This window comes from Filicampus tigris, chromosome 20 (assembly GCF_054856515.1).
Source record: "Filicampus tigris isolate MCC_2025a chromosome 20, RoL_Ftig_1.0, whole genome shotgun sequence".
Classification (NCBI taxonomy): domain Eukaryota; kingdom Metazoa; phylum Chordata; class Actinopteri; order Syngnathiformes; family Syngnathidae; genus Filicampus; species Filicampus tigris.
The window spans coordinates 10413179-10434638 of NC_141236.1; the positions used below are offsets into that span (position 1 = coordinate 10413179).

General features: G+C 41.6%; 2 protein-coding genes across 5 annotated transcripts; one reads left to right on the top strand and one right to left on the bottom strand.

The window, feature by feature from the left end:
- Nucleotides 1-197: 197 nt before the first annotated feature.
- On the top strand, nucleotides 198-17607 carry LOC147128266 (apolipoprotein B-100-like). Of its 4 annotated transcripts, none has more exons than XM_086019676.1 (28): nucleotides 198-383; nucleotides 1361-1450; nucleotides 1533-2930; nucleotides 3061-3105; nucleotides 3408-3520; nucleotides 3597-3742; nucleotides 4374-4521; nucleotides 5478-5630; nucleotides 5758-5882; nucleotides 6001-6086; nucleotides 6181-6631; nucleotides 6720-6837; nucleotides 7233-7379; nucleotides 7480-7691; nucleotides 7782-8001; nucleotides 8110-8283; nucleotides 8369-8572; nucleotides 8656-8823; nucleotides 8929-9134; nucleotides 9348-9515; nucleotides 9758-9879; nucleotides 9991-10192; nucleotides 10310-10494; nucleotides 10602-10777; nucleotides 10881-10996; nucleotides 11112-11473; nucleotides 11568-16237; nucleotides 16337-17607. In XM_086019676.1, exons 3-28 carry the CDS (start codon nucleotides 2876-2878, stop codon nucleotides 17387-17389), a joined length of 9825 nt encoding a protein of 3274 aa, XP_085875802.1. In that variant the 5' UTR covers nucleotides 198-383; nucleotides 1361-1450; nucleotides 1533-2875; the 3' UTR covers nucleotides 17390-17607. The 4 variants fall into 4 exon arrangements, with proteins under 4 accessions (XP_085875802.1, XP_085875803.1, XP_085875800.1 ...); XM_086019677.1 differs by having other exon boundaries at nucleotides 2711-2930; XM_086019674.1 differs by having other exon boundaries at nucleotides 1361-2930.
- A 322-nt stretch (nucleotides 17608-17929) lies between these two features.
- LOC147128267 (rho-related GTP-binding protein RhoB-like) lies at nucleotides 17930-20972 on the bottom strand. Its single transcript, XM_086019685.1, has one exon. The coding sequence runs from the start codon at nucleotides 20856-20858 to the stop codon at nucleotides 20247-20249; it is 612 nt and encodes a 203-aa protein (XP_085875811.1). The 5' UTR covers nucleotides 20859-20972; the 3' UTR covers nucleotides 17930-20246.
- Nucleotides 20973-21460: the final 488 nt, after the last annotated feature.

The window sequence follows — 21460 nt, forward strand, 5'->3', positions numbered from 1 at the left end:
AGGTATTAAGTTAAAAATAAATAAATAAACAAATAAATAAATAAATAAATCAAGCAACTTTGAGAATGGTGGCACCAGAATGCCACAGAAAAAAACTACAAATATGCTGATTGCTTTACGGCAGACGCCACTTCCTCCTTCCCCCATTCGTTACAAAGACGTAAATCGGATTGAATGTTTACGCGCGATTACTGCTGTCATGGCTGAAGCTGCAAAACAACCGAAGAAACGAAACGTTTTGTTTGAGGAGACAAAAGTAATAATAATAGTAAAAATAATAATAATAATACATGAAAAGAAAAGAAAGAAAAAGAAAAAGGGAGGCTACACGGATAAAAGGACAGTTAAGGGTCAACATTGGCCCGGCTGTTCCTGCTTGACAGGTAAGTAGCTTTCGATGCTCAACTAAAAAATGAGAATGCTGGAAATTTGCGCGTTAGCAATATAAAAAATTTAAGAAGTCATCAACTTGATTGTTCCACACTGACACAACCAGCCACGCAACAAGCTCAAAAGTTCCGTATAAACAACAACAACAATAAAAACACAATGTGATGACTGCAAACCGCAAATAAACAGTTTGAGTAAAGCCAAGAACACTGACACGACCAGCCACGCAACAATCTTAAAAGTTCTGTATAAATAATAATAATAATAATAATAATAATAAAACAATGTAATGACTGCAAACCTCAAATAAACAGTTTGAGTAAAGCCAAGACGAATCCCTGTATGTTCCGTATTATACTGTCACTTTGTCACTGTCATTTTTGAATTACTAAAAGCCCTTTAGTACGTAATTCAAAAATGACAGTTTTTGAATTACTAAAAGCCTTTTAGACAAGAATGTAGACCTGCACAAGGCTGGAAAGGCTTGATGAGATCACACCTCTTGAAGACATGAAATGACCATCAATTCCCCCCGGTTTTGAGCAACATACAAGCGTGTCTTTGTGGAGTGAGGGTGATCATAAGAAAGGTAAGGGAGTAGTCTCAAAGTACACAGGAGGATCGTCTTTATGATCTGATGGCGTTTGGCACGTCAGACAACAAGAAAACAGTGGGTAACATCCTATGCCACAATGGACTGACTGGACAGTTTGGACAGAACATCGAGCTTGCAGATGGGGAACCTACTGTTCATATATGACCCCTTGAGAGCATTTAATCCAGCCCACCATGCAATTCTAAAGACAAGTCAAACAGAGGAAATGTTAATGGAAATAATAAATGACCCTAACAGGGTTGCCATGTCATGCCATATGTGGGAGTGATGACAATTCTTCTTGGCCCAGACTGAAAAACAGGATTTTCAATTTATGACATTGCAGTGGGGTCCAAAATTATATTCTTTTCACAGGTTCTTAAATCCCTGGCAGCACCCCTGACCTGGGATCCGAGTCTCAAGCCGTAGTTTGGGAGTCCGCAAATTCATTTGCAATGAATTAAGGTACAGTATCATATTCAGTAAGGCTGTTTTTATTTACTGTTATGTAACAAAAGACTTCACAAGTCTTCCTCTGTCTGATTAGGTTATCTTGAGTGCAACTCTCTCACAATCCTGCTCAAACAGCCTTTACTGGCTTTTCTAAATAGGGGAGAGGTGAGTCAACAATATGGATTGACAGGTTAAGTTGCTTTTGGATCTATGCAACAAATGCTCACTCGCCCACATACTTAGTCATCATTGGAACATTAATTAGACATTTACAATGTGACACTATACAGATGTGATAGAGAAACAAAGCAATGTTCCGTTTTGATGATACAATGAGGAATTTATTTAACAAATCAATTATTGTGGTTGTAGTTTGTTGTGGTGTACAGCTGCACAGCCTCACAATAAGAGATTTAAATCAAAAGACTTTAGAAAATATTCTCAGTATGATGAAGTGCAGAACTACAACCATTGGCAACGGACATATTGTTAAAATAATAATTTGTTGACAGTCTCAATCAATTCCAAACTGAACAGCTGTACATGGTAGCGGATGTCACAAAACTTATGAGATGGCCGGGAAAATGAATTTTCAGGATTAAATATACAGTACTGTATATACAAATATTTATTACTTTCATTCTATGTTACAGAGTGTGGAAATCAGAAATAAGAGTAGATAAGTATTAAAAGCTCCTGAAAAACATTACGTCATCCGAGTCAACTTTTCTTGGCCAGTATGATTCATATCGTTCAGCCAAAAGATCAAAGGTTGTCTCTGTGGATTGATTCCTCAAAGTGTGGTACTAGTATCACTAGTGGTACGCAGGATCGCTTTAGTGGTATGTGAAAGAATCACTGGCAAAGTACAGTTCGTCTATATTTAAATTTTAGCGCATTCAATCATCAAGAACTGTTTGTTTTGAAAATGTATACAGTATTGGTACACTTTCTGTTTGAATCATTTAATTACATTTTTTTCATGTATTTTAAGCACCATGTTAATGGTCAAACTGTGCCTAATGCCACACTGACTTACAATAAATATATGCTACTAGTGAAAAGAGTTGTGTAAAAGCAGAAAACCTGCTATCTGATGACGACTGTGACAACTACATTATTTATGTATTTTACAACCTTGTCAAAAGACTGTCTGCTGTCTCCAAAAGTGCCAAATCAGAATATATTCAGCATAATCGCAGTGACCACCCCCACCCAGTGTTGACATCATGTCTTACTTTGTGAAACATTTTACCTTTGGCCTGCCACAAGGACTGCTCAGACTTTGGAACCTGGGCAACACATTTGCAAGTCCCGCTAATCACATCCGCTAAGACGGCAGAAGTATAAAAGCCTTAAAATAAAGCACACGGATTAGGTCTTCAGTGAAAGAGGAAGACTCTTTTTACCGCAAGGCTTCCAGGTGCCGAGCCCAACATGGGACGTACCGGGATCTGCCTTCTGTTGCTGCTGGGCACATACACCCTAGCCCGTAAGTACTGTGATATTTGAAGATATTTTGATATTTTGATAAAGGGAGGACATATTTTATGTTTTGCATTTATGTTGTCAGAGCAATTGCATAGTCATCCTGAAAACTGAGCAAATGCATTTCTTTCCAGAGCAAGATGTAGGAAGTGTGGATGAACAAGCTCCAACATGCTTCTGTAAGTTTCCCCTTTATTCTCAAAAATGTAACTGTAAGCGTTGTTTGACTGATGCTGTAAGGGTTATTGATTGGAGGCATGTCATCAATATGTTATTGAGGTTGCATCGGTCGTTGACATTATACTGTGATGTTTTTCTATTATTTCCAAATTCTTAATATTCACCTCTCGCCGTTATGTAGTGCTTTTGTACACCATTATTATTAAGGCAAATTTTGATTCAGGTCTTGTTTTGGATCTCATCTCTGTGCATGAAAACTAAATAGGACTCAAGTCTAACTGGTCTTCCATACACATTTCAGTGGCTAAAAGATTTAGGAACTTCAGGCGCTTTGTGTACGACTACGAGGCTGTGACTTTCAATGGCGTTCCCGGCGCCACCGACAACAAAAGCGGCCCCAAAGTCTCCTGTCAAGTACGTCTCCTGGCCTGAATGAATAGTCCTTCTCCAGTCCTGACTGTGACTAAACAGTTGTTCATCTATGGCGCAGGTCGAGCTTGAAGTGCCTCAGACCTGCAGCTTCGTCCTACGCACCACAAAATGCTCCATGAGCGAGATTATTGCTGTGGATGATGATGGGAACGCGCTGTACCGCCCCGCTGCTGGAAATCAGGCTTTCAACGCTGCCATGGCCAAGTAAGTCTACTTGCCCATCTTGAAAGCTGACTTTCAAAACCAAAGGCTGTTTTATCCAGGGAACAGAAGATATGCCATCACCCTAATTTATAGGGCTGGGATGATACACTTTTGCAGTAAATAAAACTCCATTCACTAAGCTCAACTTTAAGGACCTCAACTGTTCCAAAAGTATGTTATTGAACGTGCAAAACTCAACCCAACATAAGGTATTGAAAGTATCGATACTTGGTATCGGCATAAAAAGTATCACGATACATCGCGATACGATATTTTTTCTCGGACCCACTAATTTACGATTTTATGAGCTAGCCCGCAGCCTCAGATCCTCAGGTCTTTTGGTTGTTCCAAAGTGGGGGCTTAACACAAAAGTTCAGAGCACATTTTCCATCGCAGCACATCAGCTTTGGCAAAATTTGAGCGAGGGGATAAAAAGTGCAAAATGTGACATATTTCAACTCGTGTCTTAAAACTCACTATTTCTTCTTTTATGAGTTGACGTCTTCTACGACCCATTTTTTTTTCACAAACCCGCAGCATCCATCCTGCTCTCTATTATTATTGTTATTAATGTATGTGTCACAAGAAAGGTAGAACGAGGTTGTAACTGACGATCCGTCCATGTCATCAGGAACCCACTGAAGGTCACAGTTGAACGACACACTGATGTGAAACTCTTCCCTGAGGAAGATGAACCGCTCAACATCTTGAACATCAAGAGAGGAATTGTGGCTTCTCTCCTTGTTCCTGGAATGGAAGAAGAGAGCAACAACAAAATGGTGAGCGGGCCTGTTTATGCCTTTGTTGTTTTTCGATTCTCTTTTCGGCGAAGAGTCATCCACCGATAAACACGTTGCACAATGACCAGATAATCCGGAACAGTCATAGCTGATAAATGCACATGGGTCACTTCGTGTTCCCACGTCAGCAAGCGGGGCAAAGTCCTAGATGACTTTATCTCTCCCAGGACATCACCTGCTCATATAATAGGATTTAATCTGGTGTATTGATTTGACAGTCTGATTGAAATAGATTGGTGTAAAACAGAAAACATGTTTACCTTTCCAGCTCTTAAATCTAACAGTGGATTGTCTTCCATTGCATAGTCTGTGTAATGTTTCGAATCAACAACAGTAGTCATGTATTCTTTCGTATCCTGCTGTTTTTTTTATTTTTATGTACACCATTTAATTAGCACCCACAAATGAGGTATCAAAATATGAATCTTGGCCACACTCAGATCCGAACTATATTTTCCAGAGTGAATTCCCCAAAACTACAAAGAAGCTACCACTAACAATGAATGCCATCAAATTGAGTCCCTTTGTGCTCTGGTTGCTCTGCCCTGGCTTACACTAACCAAAAGAAAAATCTTTCCATCTCATTTTCTTGGCACTCTTCTGCTCTCTATCTTGGTGTCAATTTCTGAAGATGATGATGATTGAAAGAGCGAGAGCAAATTCAGCAAACACACCGGTAGTCATTTTGTTTGAGTGCAGGAATGGAATTTATTGGAAAGTATCGCCAAAAAATCTCCAGTTAAATCATCACCCTGCCCACACAATTGTGTCCCGTTGCTTTGTATCAATTGCTATCAATCTGCCTCCGCACCCTCAGATTACTGTTAGCATGTTTGCCTTTGACTCATTCTCTTTGAAAACCATCCGCCGTAATGCTGAGTTGCCGCTGAGGGATTTTCCTCAGTTTGAATGACTTTGACATCATTTATATCCAGCCCACCGTGTATGGCATCTGCGCCACTGACTTGGCAGTCAACGCCAGAGGCGACATCGCCACGGACGTAACCATCAGCAGGGATCTTTCCAGATGTGACGGCTTCAGCGCTCACAAACAGGCCACCAGTCCCCTGGCTCTCATTTCAGGAATGGTAAAGGCCTCCAGCTATTTTCTTAACACCAACTTCAATCAAATTTCCTTACTCGTCCATCAATAAGGTTAATGGAACATATTACAGTACTGTACCTGACTGTTTACTTGTGTCTGTCCACTTCCAGCACTATCCTTTGTCCAAGATGATCAGCAGCCACCAGACTTGCAACTACAAGTTTGACAACCAGAAAAAGCACATGACCAGTGGAACCTGTACAGAGAAGCATATTTTCCTGCCCCTCTCCCACAAGTAAGTGAACACAATGACCTTAACCAAAAGGTATATTTATTTATTTTTTTTTTGGACTGAATGTTACTGCTGTTTGCATTTTTGTTATTCATCTGTTGTAACCGTGTGCCCTGCATAGGAACGAATACGGAATTTCCACCCTGGTGAAGCAGACTGTGACACTGAGAGAGACCAGCAAGATTAATGACAGAGTCTTTGATACTAGTTAGTGTTTCCGCTTTTAGAATGTGCTTTAAAATCCATCCAATAATGTTCATTACGTTCCGTGTAATGTTTTTTGGGGGATTTGTCTGAACAGATGAGGCCCTCCTCCGTTTCTTGCCAATGGACCTTATTGATGACAAGTCCCCTGTGCAAACTAAAGATGCTGCCATTACCGCAATGCAGCAGCTGAAGACCCTGGCCCAGACCAGTAACGGCGAGCAGCGTGCCTCCCTCTTCCACAAGCTGGTTTCCGAGCTGCGTGGCCTGAAGGCAGATGTCCTGGGTTCTACTGCACTTGAGATGATGGATATGTCCGACTCCCTGACCATGCAAGCTCTGGTCCAGTGCGGCACTCCAGAGTGCACCAGCGCCATGCTGGGGGTTCTCGGGACCTTTGAGAAATCTGCTCTTGAAGTCGACCTGGCAGTTTATGCCCTTGCGCTGATGCCTAACCCCTCACGCCTCATGGTCAAGGAAATTCTGGCCATCGCTCAGAACAAGAAGAGCAAACCCATCATGTATGCCTTGAGTAATGCAGTCAAGAAGTAAGTATACATCAGTAGTGGTGGCAGTTATGTTGCGCTCATGAATGATTTCTCATGTAAAGAATGTAATATGAAACTTTGTCACTAGGCTTTACCAGGCTGAGGGGAAAGTCACTCCGGAGATCATCGCTGTTTCGGACTTTATGGCTTCCCTTCTGGGCCCAGACTGCTCTGGGGACAAAGACCTGACTTTCCTGACTTTGAGGGTGGGTAATCAAATTTAAACACTTAAGCATCTGAATATGGATGGTACAGGGCAATATTCACTGAGGTAGACGTAGGTTTACGTACAAGCTAGGCTTAGCTGGTAAATGCAGAAAGTACAAACCCTGACACATTTTCAAGCACCTGTGGCTAAAGCCAAACTGTGACAGTTTTTTTTTTTTTAACTTTCTGGACCTGGATTTGCCACCTTTGAATCTAGATAGGTCAAGAGAGTTCCTTGCTCAAGCACCCCAGAAAAAAAATCTTTTAGGAAGTCTTTCCGGATGACTGGAAGTTGATATACATAGCTACAGAGGAGGGACCTGCTCCATGTTTTATTATGTTTCTGTTGATTTTTACTGACAGTTTAATGTCAAGTTTCAACATGTCAATCCAGGTTGTAGGTAACATGGGAAATGTGATGGAAGATGCTGACCCCGCTATTAAGAACACCCTGCTGAAATGCATGAGACAGCCTGCGACAACACTCGCTGTTCAGCTTGCTGCCATCCAGGCTTTCAGACGTATGTCTTTGACGGACGAGGTAACTAGCACCTGTCTGAAGAAACAGACACACTCAATCTCTCAGTTTTATACTGATTCTTTTCCACAAATGCACTGACAAACTTTCATTTCCTGTGCAGGTTCGCTCTAACCTCCAAAGGGTCAGCCAGTACCCAAAGGGTGCCGTGCAGAAACGTCTTGCGGCCTACCTGATTCTGATGAGAAATCCCCAAAATGGTGACATTGAGATGGTGAAGAAGCTACTGAAACAGGAGCCGAATGAGCAGGTCAAATCTTTCGTGACCTCCCATGTCTACAACATCATCTCCTCCACTGATCCTGAGACCCAGAAGTAAGATTAAGTTCGGCTGAATAAACATACCCTTAATTATCAAACCGTATACAGTACAAATATTTAAAAAAACTTTTTTTTTTGTTTTAGGCTTGGCAAGATAATAATGGATGCTCTGCATGACAACGACGTGGACACGCACAATGACTACACGACAAAGTCCCGCAACTACAAGCTGGGTTTGGCAAACGACAACATGCGGGCCAATATTCAGGGCAACGTTATCTTTGACCCTAGCAACCAGCTGCCAAGAGAAGTCATGTTGGAATCGACGCTGAAGGTCTTTGGCTACAACATGGACATGTGGGAGGTGTGTAACCATGAAGGTCACAATCGGCAAACAGTTGGCAGATAAATTATTATGAAAACAATTACCTTAATCTTCGCTGTTTCTGTATTTGTTTTTTGGTGCTGATAGCTTGGAATTGAAGGAAAAGGCTCAGACCCCTCCATTGAGGCTTTGTTTGGAAAGGACGGGTTCTTCCCAGACACATTGTCCAAGGCTATTTACTGGGCTGAGAATAAGATGCCAATCAAGATGATGGAAGTTCTGGACAAGTGGGTTAGTCCCTTGAAATCAGAAGGACAGAAGGTATTTTGGGTTCAGCTCTTTGCCTTTGCCCTGTGTGTTAACATTTCACGTTAAAAAAAAAAAAATCTCAAATATTTTTCCCAAGGCTCCAGAAGATCTTATGAGAGAAATTGTTAGCAATTTCAACAAGCTGGTAAAAGATTTGCAGAATCAAGAATCTCCAGAGGCCATGGCCTATCTGAAGATTATGGGAACAGAGCTTGGCTACATCAAGGCTAGCGATCTGAGGTTTATTGCCGATAATGCTAAAATGTATGCAGAGATTTTCCTCAAGATCATCCCTAAGCAGGTATTACGTACTTTCCGATATGTTGTCTTTTTTTAATGCATAGAATGAGAACATTTAATTGTATTGATATTTCTTTATCTTAGGTTGTGTCTAAAATGATGTCCAGCACAAAGAATGAGATCTTTGTCCATTACATCTTCATGGACAACAAATTTGTCCTTCCAACTGCCTCTGGCTTGCCTCTGACCTTTTCTCTGTCTGGCACTTTTACTCCTGGAGCGAAGGGAGGACTTCGCATTTCCCCAGACATGGTACTGTACTGTACATTTTCTCATCAAAAGCCAAATATAATTGAATGTGATAGTCTTTATTACATGCCTCTATTCATACAATCTGTTTTGTCCATTTGAACACAGAACGAACTGTTGTTCAAGCCATCTGTTGGCGTTGAGTTTGTGACCCAAATGGGCGTCCATGTCCCCGAATTTGTTGCCTCAGCTGTCGAGATGCACACCAGCTTGTACCACGAGAGTGCACTCAATGCTAAGCTATCCGTGGAGTCAAACCAAGTCAAGCTCTCGATCCCGGCTGCACAGGGCCCTGCAAAGCTTTTGAGAATCAGGTAAAACAAAACAAACGTCTTAAAAAGTAGTATTGGTTTGGAAACATTTTTGAGTGCTGGTCGATTTAATTTTCAATCTGCAGCAATGTAAAATCTTAGTGCATTGTCATTGATTATCCTGTGTAATAATATATTGATTGTTGTTGTTTGTCTTTCTGCTTAGTCCCATTTGTAACCTTTTTAAAAATGATTCCTTTTATCTGTTTTACATAGCAATAGAGTGATGATTGTGGGCGATGGCAAGGCTGCCGTAATCCCACACAATATGGGTGACGTAAACTGTGACTCCCTCTTTGGATTCAAGTATTGCACTAAAAAACTTCGAGCTGATGTACGTGGTAAAAGTGATGCGCCTTATTTCCCTCTGGCCGGAGAGACACTGTAAGTTGAAAATGATGGAATGAAATCCTTTAAATCTGATATAAACTGTAATTCACAAGTCTTTTAACTGTAGTGGGACTTTCTATTGTATTGAATTGACTAAATATCATTTATGTCAATTTGACATTTTAACTGTTATTTTAAAACGTTTCCCATATTTATGATGATTATTTAGATTTTTGACTAAAGGCTTTAGATATTTTCTCAATAAATGAATTAAATATTTGTACTGTTTACCTCAGGTTTGGAGTTGACATCGAGCCTAAGGTCTCCTACACAGCCACCATTGCATACACACTCCTCACTGAAGGAAAGGATGACCGCCAGAAGGTCGATTCCCTGACGATGACTTTGAAAGCTGAAGGTATATGCACCACATTTGAGAAGGATGATAGCAGTCAACCTCTTATTCTGAGAATAGTTCCCTCTTCTTTCAGCATTACGTGAAGCCATTTTTTTTTCTCCAACTCTGCAGGGGATCAGGCTGCCGAGGCCTCCGCCACCATGAAATACAACAGGAACAGGAATGTCTTCACCAGCCAAATCCATATACCCGTCTTTGATGTCGAAGCTGGAGTCAAGGTTGGCCTGACTGACAGCGGCACCAAAGACAAAACCCTCATCCTTGAGATTTCCAACAAGAATGTGCCACAGCTCACTTTAACTGGTCACGCCCAGTGAGTAAAGCAAACCACAAACTCAGTACCCTAACAAGACCCAAGGCTCCAATTAACCGTATCTGTAGTTTTGTTGATACAGGCTCTATTTGATTTGTTTTTAAATATATTTTCTAGGCTTCGGTCCATGGATGTAGGCAAGCTGCAGGTTCAGTTGGCGGTCCCCTCTCTGAAGACAGATGCTATCATCTCTGCTACCATGACTGCAAGTGGCCCCGAAGGCCTAGACTTCACTTTTGAGCTCAAAAGTGATATGAATCTCCCAGAGACCTCATCGATTCAGTCCGTCACATTCAAATACAGTATGTCTAAAAAAAACCTCACATATACGCATGCTCAATCGAACCCGTTTATAACGTGGTTGTTCACTGCAGAAGCTGAAAGATACAATATTTTTTACCTATTACAGGCAGGAATGAGGCTGAGGTTAAGTTCATGTCAAATACGAATGCTGAGACCAAAGTCCTGGTTCCTTATACTAAAGCCCTCAAGGCTTGGGTCAGCAAGTTTGCTGAGGATGCTATGGATCATCAGATTGTCAACACTGACATGAAACTGCGTCACATTGTCAACAAGGCACTTGAGGTGAGTTCACTTATTTTGAAGATCTTGGTTTGATATGCATTAAAGATAAAGATAAAGATTAGTAAAAAAGATAAATAAATAAATACATCTCTTTTCTCCTTAGGCCAGCAACATCTGGATGAACAAAATCTCAGTTGATGTCCCCTATGTGGAGACTCTGAAGAACAGTATTGCAAAGGTGGAAATGCCTTCCATGCCTGAAAACCTATTCATGAATATGTAAGAAAAAGACTCCTTTCTAATTGTAAAAATTTGGTATGAATGCAAAAACAAAGAAGCTCTCGCTCAAACAAACGTTTGACGTGTTTGGTTTCTGTTTTCATTCAATCATCAGGGAAAGCAAATTCCGATACCAGTTCAACAAGAACTATGTGACCATACGGATCCCTCTGCCATTTGGAGGCAAATCCTCTGAGCAATTGTTCATCTCTCCTAAAATAATCTCCATACCACTGCTTGGTGTGGAGCTGGCACCACCGAAGATAGACATCCCTAAGTTTACAATCCCCTCTGAGCAAACGATCATCCTGCCCCTTATTGGAATGGCGGAAGCGTCTGCTAAGGTGAACAGCAACTATTACAACTGGGAGACAACAGTGTCAGCGGGTAACAATACTGTGGACTCTCCAAGCTATTTGGCCAAGTTCAAGGTTCAGGCTACCAGTCCGATCAAACTTCTGTCTTTCACGACTGAGGGTAATTTGATTGATTTCTTTAACCGGGCATTCAAACGAACCAATTTAACAATGATGTAGTGTTATAATGTCACTTTCTATTTTCTTTTTTTAAGGAGCTACAGAAGTTACTGATACAGATGCAAAGACACTGAAATTCACCCTGAATGGCTCCCTGCAGCATGAGTTTGCGAGTACAAAGGTTAATGTGGAGGAGATCGTTGCTGTTTCAGACAGTGTAACGTCATCGGGAAAATACAACATCCACGCTTCTGCCCCACTGGGCTTGCAGACATCTCTGGATATTACCAAGCACTTCGCGCTTGATTCAGCCAAGCTATTGGGAGATATCAACGCTGATGGAAGTGTCACAGTAGGATCTTTAACCGCTAGCACCACTTATCTCAACACCTTCTCATCTGACCGGGCAAAGAAGGAACACAGATTGGAGAGCACGCTGAGCGCAAACTCTGAAATCCTAAAAGCTACAAATAAGATCAAGGCTGTATATGCAAATGAGAATCTTAATATTGAGTCTAACACTAACATTAACAGTGATCCCATTAAGCACTCGACAAAAATGACCCTTAACTACGAGGATGTCAAGCTGAGCATTCTTTCAAACTCCGTGACGAAAGCTGGTCAGAGAACGCTTCGGAGCAAAGTTGAGCTCTCAGCCTCGGAAGCTCAAGCCAGCCTCCGTATAGGAAATACAGCTGAAGATACAGTGAACCGTGCCTACTCTTTGCTCACTGGTTCCCTTAATCCCTCTGGCTTGGAGCTCAATGCTGATGCATCTATTAACATCTTTTCAAGCCTTGCCTCTCACAAGGCAACTCTGGCCCTGAATGCCAACGGTCTGACCACCAGCTGCACCACAACTGCTCAGCACAACCAACTGACCTTTAAGAATATTTTCCACAGTGGACTCGATGCCAATGGTGCCACCATGTCTGTCACCACAAAGGGAGGCATTCAAGGCAACACGGTTGACCTAAATGTTGAAGGAAAAATCGCAAGCTCCGAGGTCTACCTCAATGGCGTCTTTAACGGTGACATCTTGGCATTCAACACAAGAAACACAATGAACTTCAGAGTCAGTGAAGATGGCCTTGTCTTATCCAGCAACATAGTTGGATCGTTAAACGAAATGAGGACCGAAAACTCCAATTCCCTTTCTCTTACATCGAGGTCTTTAACCCTCCACACCAAGACAGACAGTGTCCTTACCCCAAGAAACTCCTACATGCATGACATCACAGTTACCATGGAGCAGTTTGCAGCCTCTGTTTTGATGAAAAATAATCTAAAGATCATGGAAATAAACTTCAACAATGATGCCCAGTTCAAGGCGCAGCCCTACAATGTAGAGCTGACAGGAACACTGAAAGGAGACCTGTCGGGGGATGAACTCAAGCACACTTATGAAGTCAAGTTCATGGACATGATCCTGTCCACAAAGTGCAACACCAACGGTCAACTCTTTGGATCTCAGATAACACATGCCACAGCTATGGAGATTGCAGGTCTCGCTGTGAAATTCAACAATGTTGCCGATTACAAATCTCAGTCTCTTCGTTTTGACAGCAAGATCAATGCTGCTGCTGTTCCCTTCTCCCTTACCATTGATGGCTTGCTCAACTCAAACGGTGGAGTGTCTTTTTATGGACAGCAGAGTGGGGAACTTTATAGTCAATTCCTCCTGAGAGCTGAACCCCTGCTTTTCGCGCATTTATTTGAGTCCAGAGGTTCAACCACCCATGAGATCGAAGGCATACCCACAATCAAGACCATTGTGGACAACAAATTCAGCAGCATGATGAGTCTTCAAGAACAAAGTGTTCAGCTGAATTTTAAATCTAAGGTAAATGACCACACTTTTGATCAGGAATTTGAGGCCTACAACAAAGCAGAGAGAATGGCTATTGGCATGAGAGGAGCAGTAACCACAAACCTCTTTATTGCACGTAGTCAAGAGTACAGTATGTCTGGATTTGTGAAGTATGACAAGAACACTGATAGCCATCTTATCCAGATCCCTTTCACTGAACACATTCCTGCAATTATTGAAGGTGTGGAAAAGACAGTGATGAGGCTGACTGACAACAGCATTGAATTTCTGAAAGACATCAACACTAAGTATGACATCAGTATGATGATTCAGAAGAAAGTATCTGAACTGAAGGAGGTCAGTGACAACTTTGACTTAAGCCTCTTTGTCGGAGATGTGAGAAAACATTTCAACTCCCTTGAAAATGTCCTGACCAACCTGGCAACCAAGTTGCCTACAGAAAAAGTCATCAACGTGCTGAAATCGGTCAAGGATGCTATCATGGCATGGATCAAGAACAATGACATCGCTAATAGGTTCACTGAAATTTATAGAAAAATAGAGGAAATTCTGTCCAAATATGAGGTCGAGAAGCTGATTGGAGCGGTTATGGACAAGGTTGTGAAAATCATGAAGCAGTATCAAGTGAGGGAAAAGATTAAGTCTGTATTTGCCCATCTTAGGTCAATTGACATCCAAGCTCTGTTCAAAAAGCTAATGGTGCCTATTCAGGATCTTATGAATGAGCTATACTCCTTTGACTTCAAACAGATGATTGACGACATGAGGGATTATGTCATGAGAATGGTCCAGAAAATACAATCCTTTGATTATGACACATTAACACTGCAGCTGAAAGAAAAAGTGGCAGATATGAGCAAGATTCCCTGTTTTGGAAAGCTATATGGAGAGTTTACAATCAACTCGCCACATTACAAACTCAGGACGATTGCAGATCTGGCTAACACCACAGCTACATCAGTCACACCAGAATTCAAACTGAACCTTAATTCCCAGGCCACATCTACTTTGAGGGTCCTCCAGTTTACCGTAGATGCCAATGTACATTTGGCTGTACCCAAGATGAGCCGTCTGGCAATTTCAGAGTATGTTAAGATTGATCAGTCATCTTTTAAAGTCGACCACAAGGGAACAATGACTGTCTATGGCCTGTCAGGTCAAGGCTCTGCTGACACTACTGCAAAGATAGCAACCGAGTTGTATTCTGCAGATCTTGTCAACAACGCGTTCTTTGCCATGGAGGATGGACTTTCTGCAAGTGTAAATACAAACTTCAATCATGACGTCAACATGCCACCGCTCAACATTTTCACTCACTTGTCATCAACTCAAAAGACTAATATTGCACTGGAAGCAGGCTCTGCCCATCTGAAAATGAATACTCTGGCTAATGCAAAATATGCAATTCTGGATTTCTCAGATGAGGCAACTCACAACAGCGACATTGACTTAGTCCTGGATCTGCACACAGCCAAAGCAACTTTCATCGGTGCGACAGGCTGCAAAGGTTTTAAAACCAATCAGAATGTGGTTGCAGATATCTGTATTTTCCGCCATGCAATTATCGACGCCAAAGTTGAAACAGACACACCTGTGGTGAAGGGGAGTGTTTTTGACATGAAGTTCCAGGCTCGACTTGAAGACATGCAAATTGATTTCACTGCCTCCCATAATGCACAACTGATTGAGGGAACTCTTTCAAACTCTGCCCTTGCCTTAATCACACCTACCGAGCTCACGTTTGACACCAAGAATAAGGGAAATTCCAAGCTTTTCCTTCCATTCGAGCTGTCTGGAAACTTGGAGTTTGAGAATGACATCTCGCTTACATTAAACTCTGAAGTGCAGCAGGCCAGCTGGACTGGAGTGGCCAGTGTCAACCAAAACAAATATTCCCATTACTTCAAAATGGATAATGGCGAAACTGAAATTAATGTCATTTCTCAGATTAATGGAGAGGCAAATCTTAACATCTTGAGGCAACCAATCACTATTCCTGAAATAGCAGTGCCATTTTATGAAATGAGGACACCAAAAGTGGAGGACTTCTCACTGTGGGAAGACGCTGGCCTGGGTAATCTCCTCATTACAACTCAGCAGACCTTCGACATGAGCTCCAAGTTGAAATACACGAAGAACCCAGAGATGTTCACCATCAACATCAATGAGGATCCAGTCATCAATGTCATTAACACCAACATCAATAATCTACACAAAAAAGTGCTCATAGGCAGAGATATGGCTGCTGATATTCTGGTTTCATCCTACGCCAAAGCACAGGCAGAGTATGAAAAATATAACATTGAATTGCCCAAAGCACTGACTATTCCTGGATACAAAGTGCCAGTGATCAATGTTGAGATGTCAACATTCACCATTCCCCTTCCAGACACCAGTCTTGTCACAATGCCAGCTCTGCATGTTCCATCAGTTCTCAGCAAGTTGAAAATCAGTCTGCCTAAAATTCAGAGCATAAAGATTCCAAAGATGGGTGATCTGACCTATGAGTTCTCGATGAAAGCACCACTCATCACACTCAAAAGCAGTGCCAGCGTTCTCAACAAGGACAGCTTCATTGTCAAACTCGATGCGTCCTCATCATCTGAATGTGAGTTTCTGACAGGGAAACTAGAGGGCAACACCAATGTTAACATAGTTGGTGGATTCAAGATGGCCTCGGTCCTGGCTGTGAAACATACAGTGTTGGAAGGAAGCCATGACAGCACCATCATCTTAAATGATAAAAATCTTGACGCCTCCATCAGCAATTCTGCAAAAATCAATCTTCCTTATGAAACCATGGAAGTCCGCCAGGAGATTACTGGAAACCGTTTTGTTTTCTCTCTGTCCACACCATCTGCTGGTCTCATTGGAGTTCAGATGCACACCAAGCACCCGGCACAAGCAGAAACCAGACTCTACGGTCGCTACCCTGTAAGTACTATTTTTGTTCAATTTTTCGTGTGACATTTTAATTGAAATTCTCAAGTAAATAACGCATTCTTAAATTTTGTAATATTTGTCGTTCTGCAGACTGAGCCACAAGTGGACATTGATATCTTGGCCCTGAAGATGGCTATGATGAACTCCGAGAAGTTGAATATTCAGACTTCCTGGAACACGGAGATGCCGTATGAGATTATGCTGGGTTTGAAGAAGAATGTACCTGTGGTAGTCCAAAAGGCCACGACTCCTGCTCTCATGGCATATGATCAAATCAACAGATATGCAAGACACCTTGAGGGGTCTCTGGAGAAGGCAAGGAACCAAGGTACAGAGTTGTTGAATAGGGCTGTTGACAACTACGCAGCAGTTAATCCCTCCGATGTTATGACATCTGTCAAAGATCAGACCAATATTATCGTTAGAAAATACCAACAAAAGGTTGAGACTTTTCTCGAGGCGGCGGTTACATTCCTGAGAGAAACCAAATTCCTAATCCCGGGGTATGCACAAAGACTGTCAGGGCTTGAGGTCTATCAGAGATGTAGTACCTTTATCATTGATGCATATAAGGACACGGAGAAGAAAGTCTCCGAGTTCGTCTTATCAGCGGCCTTTGAATCTGTTGAAGCCATTCCTGCCTCTGGAACAGACATTCTTGATTACTCATTTAGAGTTTTAAGGAAAGGCTGGGACCAAGTGATTGCCGCAGTGGGAACAGACACACTTGAAGATATTCTCCGGGATCTTTCTCAATTAAGTAAAAGGCTGCTCCAAATTCCAAAATCACAACATGTAATGAAGGTTCCCGCCTTGGTGGCCGACATGTACCAGGAAGCCATTGACTCCCGTACCATTTCTAGTATTGTTAAGAAGATTGAAAAGGTCCACCACACCATTAGCGGATATCTTAAAACCGTGGCAACAAAAGTGCAGAACACTCTAGATGACATTCCCGCTGAACAGCTTCAAGCGGTCATCAAGTCCTCAATGGACATGATGCTGAAACATGTGAATGCTTTCCATAGCAGTGTCATTAGAGTCCTAAAGGAGAATAGTAAAACTTTTGAAAAATTTGTAAGAGTTGGTGACAGCCAGGTGGAGTTGGATATTCATTTTCCCTTTGTTCCCCAGTTTAACTAATTTAAAATAGCTACAGTTTTTGTAACAGAAAGACCATTCTAAGAATGAAATACAAAACTGTACACTAAATGTCGTCTGTATCCATGATACTGGTCTAGTCTGTTTTTATTATTATACATTTTGTTCATTTCACACTGTTGCCTATTGTGCCTCATTTGTATGTTGTACTGTTCTATTTAAAACCTGTTTCCTTAATTAAATACAGTTTTTACTGCATACACCTTGAGTCCTTTGTGCTTTCGGCCAGTGTCAGACTATATATATATATATATGAATATTAGCAAATATACTTTTTGCCATAATTGTAATAATCCATCGACAGGTAAGGGTAGTACAGGAAAAACAAATACTGATCAACTCATTCGGTTTATAATCCAATGTTCTCAAGAGTATTGGCTGCCTTTTTTCTAACACTGTGTGTATACTGGGGGGAAATATAATAAATGGAATTAGGGCTGCACAATATATCGAGGAAAAAAAAATCACATTAGTTAAGCGCATTGAAATCAAACCAAAGAATGACATCACTGAGATGGCAAGTTGGCAACCACATATTTGTATTTATTTCATCAGAAAAGGTTCCGTGTGTTTGCTTACAAAACAATAAAATTCTCCAAATCCCCCATTATAAACAAGATAATGCAATGTATTACATGATAAATATGTAAAGTTCATATGCATAAAATGGTTTAGTTTGGCACGTACTCTTCAATTTTCTTCAGCGTAATTGTAGAAATGGACAAATGCAAACCAGACCATCTGAGTAATACGTGTAAATTCAAATCCATTGGCAATTACAGACACAAGAGGGGAGCTAGTGTGAGAATAATCAGGAGGTGCAGCACAATGCATTCCTGCCCAGGAAGTCAGCAAAAATCCCAGCAACAAATGGAAGGCAGGAATGCGACTTGTACGTAATTGTGATTTATAAAAGACACCCTTAAAAAATAAAAACAAAACAAAAAAACATTTTGACAGACAATTGTTACCGTCAGCCGTGTGAGTCATATGTGTAAGTTAAGATTCAGAATCTAAAATTAATTCAGGTACTGAATCCCGTGACAAGCACCCCTATTGTCTCGTCAAGGCAAAGTTACACAACATTTTATAGTCGACGGTGATTTGCCAAAATGATTCGACTCGAGAAAAAGTAACTGAAAAGCATAACATGTATTGTGTTGTTTGACCACAGCAAGATACATTCATAGTCATAGCTCGGACACTAAGGCAGATTAACATACAGTCATGTGCATGTCTCAACTCAATGAGTTAATTCATCGTAAACCAACTTTTTGAGCTTTCCAAAAACGCAGTGTCACTTTGCATTTTTATTGCCATCAAAATATCTTAGTGCCACGTGAGCGAAGGCAATTGGCTCATCCGCGCTAGCAAACTGAAAAGTGTTTAGAAACATACTTGGTAAAACAGCTCCAACAATATGTTCTTCTATTTATCAACAACACTTAAATAGTACCCTCCCAACAAACATTACCAGTGAGGACAATATGCTTAAAACGTGCCTGAATGACAAAAAGAATGTACCCCATTTTCATTAAGGACTGCAAAATTGCACTGGACTGCATTCTAGGTCCTGAATCCAAAATATTACATTTCTCTGGTACAATGTGGAAAATACAACACAGACTTGATATCTATGCCATACTAGTTTTTACATGCAACATTTACGAGTTGGAACAGTTGCTGTAAATTTGATGAAAAATGACAAATAATCTAGGACCTGGTCATTCATTTTCCCCAAAAGTGAAATTTAGTTCAATGCCCATCCCTAATGAACATAGTGCATCATTTCATACCATACAAAGCCTTTGGAAAACACTACTGGGTTCAATGCTGTGCAACTTCTCAACAACAACAAGTGAAAACATGTGCAAACATTACTGCTTTAACTTGAATGGATAGCCAATGGTTTTTATGTTTTTACTTTTAATTGTTAGCAGAAAGTGAGCGGTCCTTAAATGCAGACCTTTGAAGAGCTCCAAGAATCAGTGAGTCATTCGTTTTTCGTTTTCAAATCAAACAGTGACTCTATTATTTTGAAATCTCTATCGTAATTTGATTTTAGGCTCACGTAAAAAAAAAAAAATGAAATTGAAAATGGGCCACAATCAGTCCACAGAAACAAATCCACGCGGTTTCTCGCTCGCAAATCATTGCGCAATGGTTGGAACCGAAAGAGTGAGGATAGTGTTGTGGAAGTGATTTGCTTTACTAAGTCAACTAGTCTTCATGTGGTGTTCCATGTGGACATGAATGTTGTAAACAATGTAATTGGACAGATAAACCTCCTCCTTCAGAATCACACATTTTGTTTCTCTTAAGAGAATGTGCATAATGGTCTATATTATAATATGGCTGATGGATAGTGGTTGTGGCAAGCTAACATAGCTTTACTAATGTCATCTGTCTTCTCTAGTTGTGAGTGACTGACCAATTAGATATTAAAATCAAAATCAGTTCTATGTATTCCAGATTAGGTTTTTTTTTTTATAGGTTTTGATGTTATATTTTTTTAAAAAAACATTGGTCATTCATTTTTATTTATTACAAAAGAATGACACCCAGCTTTCTCAGCTACATGTGGTGAGCTTTAAAGGCAAAAAAAAAAAGTTGTTTTCAATCCTCCACCAGTAAAATGTAATTCATAAAACCCATAATTGTGTCCAAAACACTCCATGCAGGATCAGAAGACAATAGCGTGGCCAAAACAACGTCTTCCGGGCCATGCTTGTCCTTTTCTTCCTCTTTTTTTTTTTTTTTGGCCACGCTTTGTCAGGGAGGGGCACTGCCCGAACAGGCCTTCCACAACACGTCTAGGCGAGTCCCTGGAGCCGTCAAGTCACATCAAAACGCACCGTCTGAGAAAACTCGGCCGTCGGGACTTTTGTTTTTGCAACGCTGCCCTCGCAGCTGTCTCGAACACCTCCCAGATGCCCTCTTTCGTCTTGGCCGAGCACTCCAAATAGTCATGGGCGCCGATGCGCATGGCCATGGCTCGCCCGTCGTCGGGCCTCACCGGCTCCAGCTTGAGTCGGGACAGCTCGTTCCTGACGTGCTCGTCATTGCGCAGATCCTTCTTATTGGCCACCAGAATGATGGGCACGTTGGGGCAGAAGTGCTTCACCTCGGGCACCCACTTTTCCGGGATGTTTTCCAGCGAGTCCGGGCTATCCACGGAGAAGCACATCAAAATGACGTTCGTGTCCGGGTAGGAGAGCGGGCGGAGTCGGTCGTAGTCCTCTTGTCCCGCGGTGTCCCACAAAGCCAGTTGGACCTGCTTGGTGTCCACCTCGATGTCTGCCACGTACGTTTCGAACACAGTCGGGACGTACAGCTCCGGGAACTCGTCTTTGCTGAATACGATTAGGAGACACGTTTTCCCGCATGCGCCGTCGCCCACCACCACAAGTTTCTTGCGGATGTCGGCCGCCATTTGCGTCCCCTTCCCCATGGCGAAGTCCACAAAGAATCGACCCCCCCCCAAAAAAAAGTACGATTTTGGGCGTTTCGGCCGCAACACCTTTTACCGTACGGTGACAACTCGGCGTGATCTCTTTATAAAGCAAAGTGAGGTTTCCTAAATATAGCAATCCAATCAGAAATTGGGAGGGGAACTTTCAGCCTGTGAAGCAACTGGTGATTGGATCTCTCCGGGGTTTCCCCCCTTCTTTCAGGGGAGGGCTCGTCCGAATGACTGCATCCAAACGTTTTACTCTAATGCACTCTACGGCTGTCAAACTGTGTAAACACTTAAAATGTCAACATATATGTCACGTAGTTCGTCGAGCATAACACGGATGTTCCTAACACGTAGAATAAATAATTTAAAAATAAGTGAATGAAGTAGAATAGGTCGTTCGTGAACGAGTTGGTAAAAACTGTCAGGAATCGAGTCACCAATGAACAGCCGATGATAATTTGGCACTAGGTCGCACACATATGATGGAAACCTTCAAGCCTCAAGTAAAGAGGCATACTGTGATTTTTTTTCGCACCATTTAAAATGATTTCCATGTTAATAAATGTATGTGACATGTTGTCATCAAATTAGCC